Source organism: Mixophyes fleayi, chromosome 2 (assembly GCF_038048845.1).
Source record: "Mixophyes fleayi isolate aMixFle1 chromosome 2, aMixFle1.hap1, whole genome shotgun sequence".
NCBI lineage: Eukaryota > Metazoa > Chordata > Amphibia > Anura > Limnodynastidae > Mixophyes > Mixophyes fleayi.
This window is the reverse complement of record NC_134403.1, coordinates 61,337,996-61,356,600: the sequence shown is the minus strand read 5'-3', so window position 1 is coordinate 61,356,600 and position 18,605 is coordinate 61,337,996. Positions and strand designations below refer to the sequence as shown.

Below are 18,605 nucleotides of genomic sequence, written 5' to 3'. Positions count from 1 at the left end.
CCCGAGCTGCCACTCTATGCGGTTCAGCCCGAGCTGCCACTCTATGCGGTTCAGCCCGAGTTGCCTGTCCATGCGGTTCAGCCCGAGTTGCCTGTCCATGCGGTTCAGCCCGAGTTGCCACTCTATGCGGTTCAGCCCGAGTTACCACTCTATGCGGTTCAGCCCGAGTTACCACTTGGTGCTGTCTGCTCTGAGACTTCTCACAGCGCTGTCTGCTCTGAGGCTTCTCACAGCGCTGTCTGCTCTGAGGCTTCTCACAGCGCTGTCTGCTCTGAGGCTTCTCACAGCGCTGTCTGCTCTGAGGCTTCTCACAGCGCAGTCCCCTCCGAGGCTTCTCTCAGTACTGTCCATGTCAAGTCTGCCGCCCAATCCGGGCACCCTGCCAAGTCATCTGCCCAGTATGGATTGTCTTCTGCCAAGGGGGTCCTACCCAAGTCCCCAGGGATGTATGTTCAACCCGAGCTGGCCGAGTCTCATGCTAATTCGAATTTATCCTCTGTTCAAGTCTTCCAACCACCTACCTTCAATGGGGATATTCAGCAATTTCATGCTCTTATTAAATTCTGTATATCCTATTTTCCCTCTGTATCCAACCTCCTTGATACTCAACGAAAGCAAGTGTTTTAGATGTTGGCCAACTTTACAGGGGAAGCTCTGAAATGGGCAGAGCCCTTAATTGAAACCCAAGATCCCATTCTGTCTGATTTACAGCTTTTTACTGAGGCCGTGATCAAAGAATTTACACCAGCACTTGCCAATCTCACTCCCAGTGCTTCATCTATGCCTCATGTTCTATCACAAGCTACTCCCATTTTGAGATTATCGTTTTCTTCACTCCATTTCCAGCAACCCTCTAAAAACCATAAAAAGAGACTGAAGAAGAGGAAGAAGAAGAAAGATTCTCCTGGATCTCAACTCCCTTGTGGCGTGGTTTCTATACCCTTTCCGTCCTTGCATGAAGACTTCTCAAATACATGCCCAATTCTGGACTATGACTCTGACTTTTCTGACCATTTCTAGTATTTCGGCGTCTGGAATCCGCCCTTTAAGGAGGGGGTACTGTCACGACTTGCACTCTGCAGCTGCTGTCTGCAGTGACTCTATTGGATTTGTTATGCTTTCCACTTGTAGTACCACTGCCCACCAAAGGGGCCACTGTGCTACTTGATTATTCTCCTTGATCACTGGGAGTGGTTTCAGCTACATGAGGCCTATTTATACCTGTCTGCTTTAAACAGTCTGGGCCAGATCAGCAGGTCACTCCTGTGAGCATTTCCATGTGCTTTGTTCCAGTCTGCATTATCAAGTTGTTTGTTCCAGTCTGCATTACCAAGTTGTCATCTCCAGTCTGCATTACCAAGTTGTCATCTCCAGTCTGCATTACCAAGTTCCGTTAAATTGTTGATCCCATTGAACTGTTGCTCTGTCTTCCCATTTCGGTATATCTGTGCCACAATCCGTGGTGGTTTGTTATTTGTGTTCTTAATAAAGCCACTTTAACCACTTACGCTCTCTCCGTGGTCATACCTGGGAAATCCTGACAAAGACATTGAATTCACAAGGCTTATCTGCCCATTATTTTTGTGAAGTTTATAAGTATTTAGGTTTTCTATGTTTTTATGATTAAATGTTTTAAAATTGCCTTGGATTTATTTGTACTATTTGTCAAATAGATACTATATGTATTGTTTGTTGCACACTGTATGAAATCCTTTTTCAGCGCTATATGCCTTTTTTTCTACATTATAAACACTGTTGCCCAGACCCATTCCCAACGCCCCTCATCCCTTGTAGAAATTGATCCACATTAGTAAATGCGACAAGATGCCTCAGTCGCCCACTGGAAAAACACCGCCCCACCTTCAATTTCCAGTACTATCCAGAGTGTGTGGGCCACATACCCTATGGAGAGCATAACAGCCACACGACACAATACCCCCACTGCTTTGCACGCTGTTTAGTCATCATGGACTACGCATTGCAGAACTGCCCCTGCTTTTAACCGCAACATATCCCCACTTGCTAAACTCTCTCCACCCGCCCTCACAACAATAGCGATCCATTGCTGGCCAATGTCACTTTACCACTCACAAACTTAACCAACGTCTGGAGTCTTCTGCATCACCCCCTAGGATGGTGTGAAATATCAAAAGGTTTCAATGAGATGGGAACCTCATGGCCATACTATATTTTAAATTAAATAGATTTATTTGGTGATATCTTTAAGATTTACTCTTATAAAAGTAACTTAATTTATTTTTAAAACTAAAAAAATCTCGGTAGATGTTGCAAAACTTGCTCTGAAGAGCTCCACCGCAAAGTAAGCACTTAACTGCACTGATCCTATATAAAATATGGGGATTTCCCACGACTTGAACTCAGCACACACAAAAACTGCCCAAAAAACAAACAAACTTACAGACAATAGGCCGCTTTCCAATCTGGGAACATATAATATGGGTTTTACCGGTATTGGTAAATTACTGCCATTTCTATTGGAGCATATGGGTAAACCATGGCTATATACCTTCTGCAGTGATATTGATTTCATCTACCATATATTGCTTTTTCATGTCTTGTTGCTCCTGAATCTATATACCAACTATGAGTCCGATGTGTTACTGTCTCTTTTAAAGTTCCACTTCACTTGTGTATATTGAGTATACTGAGGCTGTGGACATTTCTCATGTAAATAACACATTAGTGACTTCGCCTTCTTATTTTCTTTTGTTTCAACTCTTTTTTTTCCCAGTTAATAAAACATTGTACAACGGGTCAACCTGTCAGCTCACCAACTAAAGCAATGCTACCATTGCCTAAGCCTGCTAGCGCTCCAGGTGTAAGAAGAGAAGAATTGGTTCAAACTGTATCCCCAAGCAATACTAATATAATCAACATGTCACAAATGAGCTCCATTGATACATCCACAAGTTCAACTAATTGTATAGATGGACTGGCCAAACAGTCTACAGAATCTTCTAATGTTAAAGATAGGTCACTAACACAATCTGTAGACTCTACAAGTGGCAATGATAGGCTAGCCACACAGCTTGCAGACTCATCAAATAGTAAGGATAGGACAGTGGAACAGCCTGTAGGCTCCATTAATGGTACAAATCTAATGGTGCCACTGTCTAATGAGCTTTTTATGTCTTCACATGCAAAGACTGTGAGCTACAACAATGCTAACAAGTCAAATGTACAGCCTGTCATCTATCCTAATGTTAACGAGCTTTCCTATCAACAGTGTATAGATTCTCTTCATGAGAAGCCATCAGTTAAAGAAAAACCTGTGGTTTCTTCTAATGTTAACATGTCTTTAAATAAACAGCCTATGTTCTCTATTAGTAACAATACTTTCGATACACTGTCTGCTGACCGCATGACACCAGTAGTAAATAAAAGACTAGCAGTACGCTCTTTAAACTTTTCGAATAAAGAACCCACTAAGATTCTCATTACACAAGGCACATCAGAGCCCCAGCCTTCAGTCTCTCCTCTTGCACAAGATGTATATGTGGAACAACCAGCCACACGGCTTAGCGTGCATGGTAGTGCATTGAATCAGAAAAGCCGACTCGTACAAGAGAAATCTGTGGAAGAATCATCTCAATCTTATAAAGACCAAACAATTCCAGTGTCTGTGGATTCTCTTATACCACCTGATGTCAGTGCACCAGAGACTGAAATAGAAGCACCACTTACAGATTTTCCCAGGCCTCAAGAGATGGCAGCGAGACTTGGTATGTGAATACACCTTACACTGACATGAATGGTATATGGATATGTAACTTTATATTTTTATACTTGCTTTCCAGTGTACACAGATACAGATGCTGCATATTACAATATAGCTAATCATTAACAATCAGAGTTGATCTTCACCTGGGAACAGACATAAGAATTTAGCTCTTCCCATATACGTGAAAGAGAAATCTCTGATCTTTCCTGTCAAATTTGCTTTCTTGATTATTTAAATATCAGGTTCACAAAACTGATACTTTAGGTTTTTTTTCATCTGGGCTTTGTGCAAACAAATGCATTTACCTAAATATGACTGTGGAATTTCCCAAATTGGAGAGTAAAATCAAAAAGTGCAAAAAGGAGATATAACAACATCCTAAACTGACACTCAAGACCATTGTATTGCAATAAGAAATGATAAATTACCCCCATAGTGTTACTTTACACTAATACTACTGCATATTATAATGGGTTACTTACCATAGCAGCAAATTGAGATGATAGCTGTCATTTTTATAGCACAATTTAGAAATTAAATGTCAACATCTAATTGATACCATTTTGAGAAAAAAACATAAAGTTAATAAATAGATGCTTTTTGTGATATTAAAATAATAAAAAGGAACAATACCTTTGTTGTTATAACAGTAACAAATGAGGTTTAAATGCGTAAAATTATAGTGTTGTATACTTGTAGCTATAACTAATTTTTTAGTCAGTAGTTATGTTTTAAATTTGTTTCATTTTGTCATTAAATTGATTTTTTATCCTCTGCATAGTTTGCTATTCTATGTTTTCTATGTTAATATGGGCTCAGCCCTGAGAACTAGAAATTTTAGGGTGCCATAGTAAAATTCTGAAGAGGCTCCCAAAGTTTGTTTCTGGTCCTTCAAATGACTTACAGTATCAGTAGTCACACAGCATGGAGCTCATTAAGCTCACTGCTGACAGCAGTCTGTGTTTCTCTCCTGTGAGCTCAGTGCTCAGAAAGGAACAGGGCCCTGAGCAACATACACTATATGGACAAAAGTATTTGCCCACAACTGTTAATTATTGAATTGAGGTGTTTCAATCAGACCCGTTGCCAGAGGTGTATAAATCAAGCACCTAGCCATGCAGTCTCCATTTGCCAACATTTGTGATACAAAGTGGGTCATTCTGAAGAGCTCAGCGACTTCAAGCGTGGTACTGTGATAGGATGTCACCTTTGCAATAAGACAGTTCGTGGAAAATCTAGCAGGGATAAAATTTCACAGTCAACTGTAAGTGATATTATTAGAAAGTGGAAGTGTTTAAGAACAACAGCAACTACATGGTTTGATGAGTTCGGTGTGGAATAACTTGACTGACCTTTGGGATGAACTGGAACGGAGATTGCGACCCAGGCCTTCTCGTCCAACATCAGTGTCTGACCTCATAAATGCTCTACAAAATGAATGGGCACAAATTTCCACATAAACACTCCAACATTTTGTGGAAAGTTTTCCAAGAAGAGTGGAGGCTGTTATCGCTGCAGAAGGGGGCCCAACTCCATATTAAAGTATATGTATGTTATTACAATGTCATTACACTTCCTGTTGGTATAATTGGCAAGTGCCCGAATACTTTTGTCCATATAGTGCAGGTGGTAACCACACGTGGCTTGCAAGCTGAACTGCAGGGGCCCATAGCAGCTGCTACCTACCACAAAATGTCTGCCTTCACTGTATGTAGGCAACAGGTAAACCCTAAATGAAAACACAGTTGCCCCTTGTGACAGAATCACTATTAAATAACTTTTGGTATAAATTTATTTAAAGCAAATAGTGCAGGCTGCGGATTTATATAAATTACCAATGCACTTATTTTTTGATATTGTATATTCTGTGATATAGGAAATCGTTATCTCTGAGACCAGGGTAGAAAATTAGTTTTTTCTGTTTACCCTTGCTAAAGGAAATATTATTTCTGATGTATATATCTGATACAATGAGCCTGTGTTTATCAAGCCTTTGGTGTATTGTGATGTGGGGAAGTGGCTTGTTTGAGGTTTTTTTGGTTGTTCTGTGGGAATGTGTATTCGGCGACTGTCTGAGGTATTCATGCCAGTCAGACCTTTAGACTTGCTAGTGGGTCTCCTGTCTCTGAAATAAGATCCAGGAAATCACAGAAAGGTTTTTAAGAATTTCATAGCCAAGTATAAATATTAGTGGCTTTGCAATGCATGTAAATCCATGTTTTGGTAAACAGGGTTACATCCTGATTCTAAAAATAGTGTCCAAATCTGTATAAATTAACTGACTTGTACACTGAAATGTATCATTCTGATGTTCCATCTGACCTGACCGCTGATACTTTAAATCAGTGGAACTGTCCTTGTCAGGACACTTGAGCAGTAAACATCACTCTGCTTCAACACCCTGCTTGACAACTTCTTCAATATCCTGTAATCCTGTGACCTGCTGATTAGACCCTAAAATCTAATCCATTTTCCAGCTGTCTGAGGTTTTGACATAAGCTTCTCCAGTACCACCGCTCTGCGTGCTACCTGCAGCTCTGGTCAGTGTGATAGGCCAGGGGGGATCCATCCACAGCAACCCGGATCCATAGTAAGAGGTCCAGAGTTACCAGTCCAAGGTGTAAATGTATCATACCCCGGTTTGTACAAGTCGCCGGAAATCGGCGAGATGACAGCTAAAATTTATGATACATTTACCCCCAAGTGTACCAGCACAGGAGTACACTAGCAGTGACAGGTACCCAGAAGGAACGTGGTTCTGAGCGCCATAAAGGAGTTCAGTGGAGGCAGCATTGTAAGCTCCTCCTACTGTGGCAAGAGGGCGCATTTGGGATAACAAAAGGGAACGGTGGCAAAGTAAGCCCAGCCAGTTCCCAGCAACAACAGACTGGGTGGCATAGGTGGTCCATCCTGTCACACCCCTTATTTCCTAAAAGTAGTTATCAGAACATTTTCTCTACCGTTTACATACTGTATGTATATGTGTGTTGGTTATTTCAATAATTGCATTTCTATTTATTTCAGAAACTCATTCTAAACAGAACAGCCACACTGTTCTACAGGTATGTGGTAATTTGACAATTTTAACTTTTATGTTTAACTCATATCATATGCTACAGGTTACAAACTTAAAGTATTCATTTGTGTGCTGTCTCCCAGTATAGAGCCAAATAGTTATCGGTGCATAGGGATAAGATGAGAGGTGCTTATTCACACTTTGCATACACCTGATCCCCATTTCATTGCATTACATGGGACTAAAACATAGGAACATTCACAGAGCATAACAAATCATAGATCTCTGACACGTGGGGTGTAGTTTCTATGCTCTTGATATTTTCTGTTGTAGGTGTCTCCATTTACATTGATGATCTTATTACAATATATTTTGATAAAATAATAATAATTTTACACCTCAAAGGTATTGAGGATTGAAATTTAAAACAGTCTAATCTAAATTATTTAAGTTGAAGATTCTGAAGTTGGGCGTTGTACAGTATGAATTGGTTTAAATGAATGTTTAGCCCTTCTCTGAGGTGTCACCCCTAGGGAGTGATTTAGTTATCATCTGAAGTCTGTTCTTCTGCTGCACATGCCCAGGTAGATTTGGTATTTCGTGCTCTTGAGTAGCAATTTGCACAGGACTAGTCATTTATGAATTGGGCCAAATGGGCATATGGTAAAGAAAAGGGGACACCGCCTGATTCCTTGTTAGGCGATGATTCCACACTAAGATAAATAGGAGTTATCATCTGAACATGCTTTCTTTTCTGCCTAATGAAACGTGTGTGGTGAGCATTACTTATTCCTCATTCCATAACCTGTACATAGTTCTCTGTTTATGTCTTCACCTTGTAGGGAGCCACAAGTTGTTGTCCTTGAGTGTGAACCAGGTTATCCAGAAAGCAGTGTAGAATAAGGAAAGGATGTGGTATAGCTTGAGTTGAACAGAGATGAAATGAGGAATTAGCCACTGCTTTGCTTTGTATTGTAATGAAAGAAGGAATAGTATGTGGACATCTGTGCCTCCCTACATTGCAAGGATATCTGTGTCCTTTCTATTGAGAGCTCTCCTTGGACCTGATCTAGCTCCGCACATATAGAAACTCTCTCTGCCACGGTGTCCCACAAATATAGCCCTCAGTGTGATCTAAGCCATTGTAGGGGGTACCACAGTGCTGGTAGTACTGTATGCCAAGTTTAAGTACTTCACAATCTTTATGTGTGTCTATTGGAAGATAAGAGTTATAGACTGGCTCAGGAAATGCTAATGTTTATATTTTGATCACGTTGATAGTGTCAGCATAGACGTCCTAGGTGTTCTGATTAAAAGTGCTTTTATTAAAGGTAAATCCTGGGAGGCTCCACTTTACAATGGAGATGCATATGGCCGGCCTTTCCAATAAATTAGAGGGACTATAACCTCAAACAATATATTTACTTAACTCTGCCTATCGCAGGGGAATGCATATAACAAACATAGTTCTAGGCTATCCCTCTGTGCAAATTTAGGGAATTGTATCTGCCAACCATTTTACTGTTCCCTGTCATCTTTTCAGTCCTTTTCGGACTTGCCATATCCCCAATGTCGTACTCCACCTCAATGATGTCACATATATCCTTTGTCCTTACTTTCTTGTGAAGGGATTATCACTCATCAGTAAGACTAGCAATATAGCTCTGAGAGGAGATACAGGGATTATGGGGAATAAAATAGGGATTATAGGGAATAAAAATCAAACAATGGCAACTGTACTGAATAGTGAGTTCTGCATTCAGATTAACTAGCACGTTATAGGTGCTAGTTAATCACTGAGCAGTATTTTAGGAGAATATTTCAAAGTTGTAATTATTAAAAAAGGGGTGGTAGGAGGTTGGACTGTGATGTGTTGTTTACACTTTCGCATAGTATTCCGCTACTGCATTAGGCTGACTATGTAGGGGCATCAGTGCAAATCCAAGGCTTTTTGTGGTGTGCTTCATAAATAAGGTCCATTGTCTAACTTACACTAGAGAGATAAAAAGCTAATTGCTGCATTGTTGCTCTGTGCAAGTTTTCACTTCTGTTAGTCAGTAACTCCTTGTTGTTTCTCTTCCCAAAACTCAGCTATAACTGGACTTCATATCACAATGGCCATTCTTACGTTGCTGAAACATTATTTTTATTTATTTTTTAGAGTCCAAGAACCTTAGATTCTGCAAATGATATATCACAAAGCAGAAACGGTAAGTAAGATAGACAACTCCAAAAAATATAAATCATTTGAGAACATTGCTATTTCTAATAACGAACAATAATATCAAGTTAATAAAATAGGCATTGCAAGCATTAACCTTTTTATGGTATGCAATAGTTAACCTTCCTACCTAGTTCTCTGCACCCCGCACCCTCCTTCCCAGTTCTCACCACTTTTCCACCTCCCAAGGTCTCTCCATTCGCTGAGTTAGCTTACTTACCTCTCAGCTTCTCTTCTCTCTTCCCCTGCTCATCTCAGCTGACGCACATGTGACCTATTAAATCACACTGTGGCGCCATCACTGTTAGTACTAAGGGTGCAGGGAGCAATACACAGTTTGGGCCCAGCACCTCTAGGATAGGGGGAAGGGACCCTCAGACAGTGGGACCCACCAGAGATTTCCTGGTGCCATTCAACATGGGCTCCTTGCTATTTCCACTTGATTGTACCATGCTCCTTTTATTAAAATACTTGAACACACTCATATATCTATTTTTAACAGACTCGATCAAAAAATAGATAAGATATCAAATACAAAATATGAGTTTTTTGTTGAAATATAATACTATATATTGGTTTTTTCCCCCCTGATTTATCAGGGGATGCTTAATGATGAAGAACAGACTGACTTATCATCATCAACATCTATTTATATAGGTCCACTAATTCCGCAGTGCTGTACAGAGAACTCATTCACATCAGTCCCTGCCTCATTGGAGCTTACAATCCAAATCCCCTAACATACACACACACTGACAGAGACTAAGGGCAATTTAATAGCAGCAAATTAACTTACCAGTATGTTTTTGGAGTGTGGGAGGAAACTAGAGCACCCGGAGGAAACCCACACAAACTCCACATAGATAAGACAGTGGTTGGGAATTGAACTCATGACCCAGTACTGTGAGGCAGAAGTGCTAACCACTAAGCCACCGTGCTGCCCAACTTATCAATGTGTTCTCATAAAATATTATTTGTGTAAGGTTTTGGCAGTGGGAGAAAACTGTCCACTTTACTCCAATAATTCTACCATTAAAGCAGCATAATCAATTACACTGGGTAGCTATCTACAACATGGGTGCATGACGCACTTTATACCATTTTTGTAGAATGTAAAAGACCATTACCTGCGACTTAACTTGTATGGCCATATGACAGCAAAAGTGTCCTTTTCTGCCACAAGACAGTGCACTTTTTTAGTAGCAGTTGTACTCTGCAAGTTGTGTTTGCCACGGTGCCAGCTAGCCAGTCCTCTGCAGTGTTTCAGAACCAGACTTGTATGGTCCCTCTGTTTAGGTGTCCTCTGCTGTGTTTCAGACCCAAACTTATATGCTCACTGCTATCCTCTGAAGCAGGTGTACAGACAGTAAAATCTTCATTCTGAATAGGTGACTGTGCCAGCATGATGTGGTGTCTGGCTTTTCAAGGCGTTAATGCAATCACTGAGATGAGATAATGGCATTGAGTGGTAAGCCTTACCTTACACTTCTGCCAATATGCACATGCTTGAGCTGGCTCGCCAGTTCGTGCATATGCAGTGGAACAGAAAGCCTAGAACTAATAGAAAAATATTTAAAAACCTTCTACATTTAAAAAAAAAAAAAAAAAAAAGAATAAAGCATTTTCATTATCTCAGGATGGCGTTAAAAGAACAAGTATTGGAGGTTATTGCCAGCAATTGCAGTGCTTTTACTGGCGATAACCCTTTGTTGTATTGAGCGAAATGAAAAAAAGTCCTATTACATGCAAAAACAAGTGTTTTTTGCCCTTGAATAAATTATCCCCTAAGCTTAAATGTAGGTATAATATTTCCTTAGTTTATCCATTCATTACAAGATATTGATTTATAGAAAAAACTCCAGATATTGTGTGTATCTATTTAGGCAAATAATCAATGTACTCCAGTTAATGGTAATTTAATTTTCATCAAGGGTGTGTACACAGGAGCGTCAGTAAAATCGTTTTTTAATTGCTTGTAAAGGAACACATATATGGGGGAGATACAATTGGCCTCGATGTGCCACCGGATATCACCGCGATGTCCGGCTGTGTACATTGCCAGCCATTACGGTTAGGGAGTGCATGGAAAAATGAACGGAGTTTCCATCGTCAACATCAGTGCAATGTGTTTTCTTGGACTGCTCTGGGGACACATCGCGCTGAATTGAATCTCTCCCACAATGTATTGAAACATCATGTGTTTGATATAGTTTATGGATCATCATCTTTTATTGAAGAGGCACCAAAGATTCAGCAGCACCATACAGTCTGCAATATAGAAACATAACATAATGCAAATAAATATTGGAGCAAGTGAACAATAGCAGAAGAAACGTGTACAGGTGGATAAGGTGGTGAGCATAGGAGACAAGAGGTAGAGAGGGCCACACTTGTGAGACCTAACATTCTAGAGGCGAAGAAACAAATGGAGACAATGGGGTTGGTGGGAAACAAGAGGAATGAGAATGTTGAGTGTGAGGAGGGAGTTGTCTTAGGAGCACTTTTGAGGGAGTGCTTGAAAGACTGGAAGTTTGGGGCGAGTCTGGACACTTAAATCACTAAAGTGCCCTGTATTATTTTAAACTATATGAGTACCAAATGTATTATTTTACAAACTGATAAATTATGGTAAATAAAGGCATCCTCATTGAAATGTGCTACTCTTTATGGAATGTACAAATAATATAGGAAATACACAACATGAGGATGTGGGGACTTCTACTAGTTATAGGAAGAGGAAAATGAAATCTCCAAAAGGGACTACACTTCTCTTGGGGGATTCCATTATAAGAGGCACACATCTGGAAAAAGCTACTGAAATAGAGAAACAAGTAAGGTGCTTACGTGGAGCCACAGTTCCAAGGGATAAAGAACGCATGTTAAGAATTGTGAAAGCAGCAAGAAAAGATGGGAAGGTGGATGTCATTGTCCACATAGGGACAAACGACCTGGCTAATGCTGAAGTCATGGCAGTGAAAGATTAATTTAGAAAGTTAGGGACTGCTCTAAAGCAGGTGGCAACCACTGTAACTTTTTCAGCAGTATTGCCAGTACACAGAGGTGAAGACAGAACTCATTGCATTATAAACTTCAATGTTTGGCTGAGGAAGTGGTGAAATGAGGAGAGATTTGGATTAATAGACCACTGGCATGCCGTCTGTCAAAATAGGGGCCTATACAGAAGGGATGGCCTGCACCCATCTTCAAGCGGAACCGGAATACTAAGTGAGCAGTTTGCAAGCTTGATCAGGAACTATTTAAACTAGCAGAGGACGCAGTGAACTAAACAGGAGTAAAACAATCTGCTCCCCAACCAAGAGGTATTGTTTATGCAAGCTAATAGCACAGGAAACATATCCACAACAGAAGACTGCAGATCAAAGCAAAATAAACATAGAGAGAGAGAGATGTAGATGGAAGGTAGGAACAGAAAATGCACAAACAAAACTCTTGGAGCTATGTGTGCTAATGCTAGAAGCTTAGGAAATAAAATTCCAGAACTAATTGCTTTAATGACAAGGGATGATCTGGATATTGTGGCTATTACAGTCGTAGTCAATGAAAATCATGACTGGGACATAGGTATACCGGGATATACTTTATTTAGGAAGGATAAAGTGGGAAGAATCGGAGGAGGGGTAGCAATATATGTGAAAAATAAATAAATACTACTTTAATTCAAAGTATTGAAGAAAAAACTGAGGCCCTTTGGGTGATCATAGAAACTGGGAATAAGGCTGTTCCTTGTACTGGGGTGATTTATAGACCATCAGGTCAGGAAGAGGAACTGGACAGGAACTCATTGCAGGACATCAATAAAATGGCTTTAAAAGGAGAGGTAATAATCGTGGGAGACTTTAATCTACCTGATGTGAACTGGGAAGAGTCTTCTGCAAGTTCCACTAGAAGTAGCGACATTTTGAATTACTGGCAGGGAGCATCCCTCAAGCAAATGGTGAGGGAGCCCACTCACAAAGATGCAATATTAGACTTAATTCTTACAAATGGTGACAGAATATCTAATGTAAATGTGGGTGGGAACCTTGGACCCAGCGACCATCAAGCAGTATGGTTTAGTATAAAAATAGAGGACAACTCATACCACACAAAAACAAAGGTGTTAGAATTTAGGAAGGCTGACTTTGTAGAGATAGGAAAATGTGTAAGAGACTCTGTCAGAGTAGAAAAACTTGAAAGGAGTGCAGGAGAGGTGGCAAAAATTAAAAAGTGCAATACAACAGATATTTGTATCAAAATGGTTAAGAAAAGTACAAGGAAAAGGGGTGCGTCTTAAAGGCAATAAGTCTTCAATGCTTCCATTTGCTTCTGAGAAAAGGGAAGGGGTGTGTACGTTGAATGCAGATGAAGATTCCTCAACAGTATTTATCAAGTACTCATCTCTCTCCCATATATTATTAATAAACAGCTTTATGCCCCTCTTTCTTACTACTCACCCCTCTTTCTTGAGAAAATTACATGAGATTTGATTGGCAAAAAAAGAGGTCATAGTTTTATTTTAAAATCTTTTGAAAGGTGGCAAAGAAAACAGCACTGCATCCATCAGCTCCAACCACATCCGTAAATATCACAATTAATAAGAAGGGGCCCTCTATGACCTTGGGGATCCCACACCCTTTACCCTGGCTTTATACAAATCCACCCCTGTGGATGGTATTGTGCATTTCAGCCGCACTTTCAAAGAGGATATCCCCATGGATGCCACTTGCGCCCCCCCATGGCCGTGTATTGCAGTGCTTTTCCGCCAACGCTAGGTTCCCCCACCTGTAACTGCAGCCTGCCACCAATTACACCTCGCTGTGATCTTCATAACCTTGCCAATGCACCAAATATCTCAATAACCATATCCAACCCCTGATCTGATAAATGCACCCATCTGTTTTGCACAAATGTGACTTGTTAAATCAAATCCTGACATATCTGACCACACAGTCATCTACCCACTTTCTAAATTTTCCCACTGCAGAATTCTCATTTCTATGTGCCTCATCTATACCACGGCTACCCATTGGGTAACGCCACTTCATCTTGTGTATTATCTCTGACCAGACTATTCAGGTGTAGCGTCATTAACCCTTCACCCATGCAATTTTACTCTCAAAATCAGATGAATGAATTTTCGGTTGCCCAAATCATTCCCACCCAAATGAATAACTAATATTTCAGGTACCCAAACCTTCTTCCTGCACCTTTCAATTAATTTATTATTATACTGTCTCACTTTATTCTGGCCAACCATCTAATTCCTTTTACCACGGGGTAGTTGGCTGTGTCTTCTGCACTTGGGCTACTAGCTGCCCAATGGATTAAGGAATGTCCCACAAATTTTAGGGGACACTTCCTGTACACACCTGTAGAACAAAATTCCAAATGTATAAATCTTAACCTACACACACATTTCCATAATTGTCAACTAATCAAAGCTGATTATATATATATATATATATATATATACACACACACATATATATATGCGTGTGTGTGTGTATATATATCTGTGTGTGTGTGTATATGTATATATGTGTGTGTGTGTGTGTATATATGTATGTGTATATATATATATATTTTTTAAAAATTACAAGATACAACAATTGGCGCTTGTAACAAATCACCAATAGTCCAGGATAAAGTCTATGTTCTTCTCAATAAACACGCCTAATCAGCACAGCCACCCATATCAGCTCTGCTGCTAGCTGTGGACACAAACACGTTAAAGCATGCTGACAGTTATGTATCCAGTCGTGTGGCCCGTTTGTGACCAGCTGAAGGATATCTACGTAAACAAAGCTCAAAAGTTTTGTTATCTGGTACGCATACATCTGCACAAGTGTGTCCTGGGTGTTTCACATATATCATATGGAAATACTGCGAGTTCAGCCACTGTGACTTTGTTTGAGAATAAGCTGTAACTTGTATTCTACATCTACACATTGGATGTTATATTACAGTTTTTGTTTCCTGGTTTCTTCTCCACTGGTGTTTCCGGTCCTACTGTGGGTTCTTGTGTGATCCCAATATTATATAAATATACTACACTATTGTGCGCCTCCTCCTCCATTTTTCTTTCATATATATATATATGTATATTTGTGTGTATGTATATATATATATATATATATATATATATGTGTGTGTGTGTGTGTGTGTATATATATATATGTGTGTGTATGTGTGTGTGTATATATATATATATATATATATATATATATATATATATATATATATATGTGTGTGTATGTGTATATATATATATATATATATATATATATATATATATATATGTATGTGTGTGTACATATGTATGTGTGTGTGTGCGTATATATATATGTTTGTGTGTGTCACGGCTAAGGATATTATTGGATATAGGATATCCCCAACCTCTACATAGGTGGTAAAGCAGAGGGTGGTGGAGACAGAACACGCTGGAAAGTTCAGATGAGAATCACAATGAAGAAATACACAGACGATGGAGTAGTGTTGCAACTTTAGTATATTGTTCAATGGTGCAACAGCAATAATAAGTATTGTACAACTCAGCTATGCTGAGTACACAGAAAGTCATAAATAAAATATTCACAGCAGTGAATAGGCAACAAGTGAATAGGAACAACAGACTTGCGGTGTAGATTGTCAGCTGACAATCTACACCGCAAGTCTGTTGTTCCAGACGAAACGCATTGAGAATTCTAATCGTCCTCCCCATTGTATTGGGAGCTGATCTTATTCAGATAGGTCTGCTATCTGCTACTCGATATGTAAGTGGCTACTATTTTTATATTAAAGTGCTGTTTGTGATATTACATCGTTGGTCTCTTGTGTACTTCATTCTTTGAGGCCAGTAGCTGTTCATCCGGATTTGGAGCAAGTGTGACCTGTCCATTATTATCTGTGGGACCTCGCTATATACAAGCTGCAAAGTTTTGACATCTGGTACGCATACATCTGCACAAGTGTGTTTTGGGTGTTCCTCTTCACATTATATGAGGGACCTGTCATTCAGTTATTGTGACTGAATTGAGATAAGCTATTAAGTTTATATATTTGGTACACGTGCATTCTCACTATTTTATTTGGGTGATGCAATTTGAGGTTGTCTCTCCACTGGTGACATGATTCCATCTTGGACTCTTGTGTGAATTTATTTTTATATTACTGTACTACACTATTGTGCGTCTCCTCCTCCATTCTTTGTTATAGGTTATTTCCATGGTACACCGCCTGGCATAAGGAGGATTGGCAGCCGCCCGCACATGGGAAGTGTGTCTATTGAGAAGAATATAGACTTTTTGTTGGACTTTTATTATTTACTGGGGATTCGCTATTAGCGCCATTTTTGTATCTTGTGTTTGTGATATATATATATATATATATATATATATATATATATATATATATATATATATATATCTCTAGCTACACACATGTGTGTGTGTATGTGTATAAATATGTGTATATATATATATATGTGTATATATATATATGTATATATATATATATATATATATATATATATGTGTGTGTATAAATATATATATATGTAAGGGTACCGGGTTTGATACCTAAGGGCGAGTCACACAGCAGCACCTAGTTATGGGAGTGGTGTGTGACAGTGTGTGTGCATATATATATATATATATATATATATATATATATATATATTATATATATATGTGTTTGTGTATATATATATATATATATATATATATATATATATTAAGGGTGTGCACCGGGCACTTTTAGTGTTTTGTGTTTTGGGTTCTGACTAGCTTGAGGTTTTGGGTTCTGATTTGTTTTGCCAAAACACCTGACGAAAGGTTTTGGTTCTGATTTATGGTTTTGGGTTCTGATTTATTTTTAAAAAAGCATAAAAAGTGCTAAAATCTAGTTTTTAGTTGGTTTTTCACTCCTACGCTATTATTAACCTCAATAACATTCAATAACAATCATTTCCACTCATTTCCAGTGTATTTGAAACACCTCACACTTCACAATATTGTTTTTAGTCCAAATCGTTGGACCGAGGTAGCTTTCTGGACTGCGTAGTGGAGTGGCCCCGGTACCCAACTTGGTACCGGGGCCACAATAAAAAATAAAATATACTGTTCTCAATTCCATTGCACAGCTATCTGGACTGCGTAGTGTAGTGGCCCCGGTACCCAACTTGGTACCAGGGCCACAATAAAAAATAAATAGACTGGTCTCAATTCCACTGCACAGCTATCTGGAGTGCGTAGTGTAGTGGCCCCGGCACCCAATTTGGTACCGGGGACACAATAAAAAAAACCTTAACGGGTCAGAATTTCACTCTACAGATGGCTGATCCTACATCCTCTGCAGCATATACAGGTTGTAGTTCTAACTAGGGATGTGCACCGGCGACTTTTGAGGTCTCGTGTTTTGTGTTTTGGATCCGGATTTTCGTTATTTTTGAGGTTCGGATTTGTCTCGCAAAACACTTGACGAAAGGTCTCGGTTCGGATTTAAGGTATTGGATTCGGATTTTTTTTGAAAAAAACATAAAAAGTTTAAAAATCAAGTTTTTGGGCTTATTTTCACTCCTAGGCTATTATTAACCTCAATAACATTCAATAACAAGCATTTCCACTAATTTACAGTGTATTCTGAACACCTCACAATATAGTTATTAGTCCAAAACGTTGCAACAAGGTATCTTTCTGGACTGCGTAGAGGAGTGGGTCACCACAATATATATTAAAAACCCTGAACTTTTATGATTCGCACCAATAATTGTACCTGGACTGCGTAGAGGAGTGGGTCACCACAATATATTAAAAACCCTGAACTTTTATGAATCGCACCAATAAATGTACCTGGACTGCGTAGAGGAGTGGGTCACCACAATATATATAATAAGAAAACCATCAACTGGTTTGATTCGCACCAATAAATGTACCTGGACTGCGTAGAGGAGTGGGTCACCACAATATATTAAAAACCCTGAACTTTTATGAATCGCACCAATAAATGTACCTGGACTGCGTAGAGGAGTGGGTCACCACAATATATATAATAAGAAAACCATCAACTTGTTTGATTCGCACCAATAAATGTACCTGGACTGCGTAGAGGAGTGGGTCACCACAATATATTAAAAACCCTGAACTTTTATGAATCGCACCAATAAATGTACCTGGACTGCGTAGAGGAGTGGGTCACCACAATATCTTAAAAACCCTGAACTTTTATGAATCGCACCAATAAATGTACCTGGACTGCGTAGAGGAGTGGGTCACCACAATATATATAATAAGAAAACCATCAACTTGTTTGATTCGCACCAATAAATGTACCTGGACTGCGTAGAGGAGTGGGTCACCACAATATATATAATAAGAAAACCATCAACTTGTTTGATTCGCACCAATAAATGTACCTGGACTGCGTAGAGGAGTGGGCACTGGGCACCACAATAAAATATATAAAAAACCTTCAACAGGTCTGCATTACACTACACATACGGCTGCTCCTCCATCCTCTCCATCATATACATGTTGGAGTTTTAGCGTGTGACAACCTCTTGTTTTTGATAATGTCAGTGCATTTTGAATATTTTTCAATTTGCCCCACACCACTGAATGTACTTTATC

At 39.4% G+C, this 18,605-nt stretch overlaps 1 protein-coding gene and 1 pseudogene across 1 annotated transcript in view; both read left to right on the top strand.

Annotated features, from left to right (window-relative positions):
- LOC142139809 (tripartite motif containing 13-like) overlaps positions 1-18,605 on the top strand; it is a 693,488-nt pseudogene that overhangs the window by 114,898 nt on the left and 559,985 nt on the right.
- The window catches only part of LOC142141018 (uncharacterized), a 130,102-nt gene that overhangs the window by 80,372 nt on the left and 31,125 nt on the right, over positions 1-18,605 (top strand). The window contains exons 12-14 of the mRNA XM_075199080.1: positions 2,753-3,743; positions 6,767-6,804; positions 8,920-8,968. Of these exons, the coding sequence (XP_075055181.1) occupies positions 2,753-3,743; positions 6,767-6,804; positions 8,920-8,968 (1,078 nt within the window). The remainder of the gene's footprint in view (positions 1-2,752; positions 3,744-6,766; positions 6,805-8,919; positions 8,969-18,605) is intronic.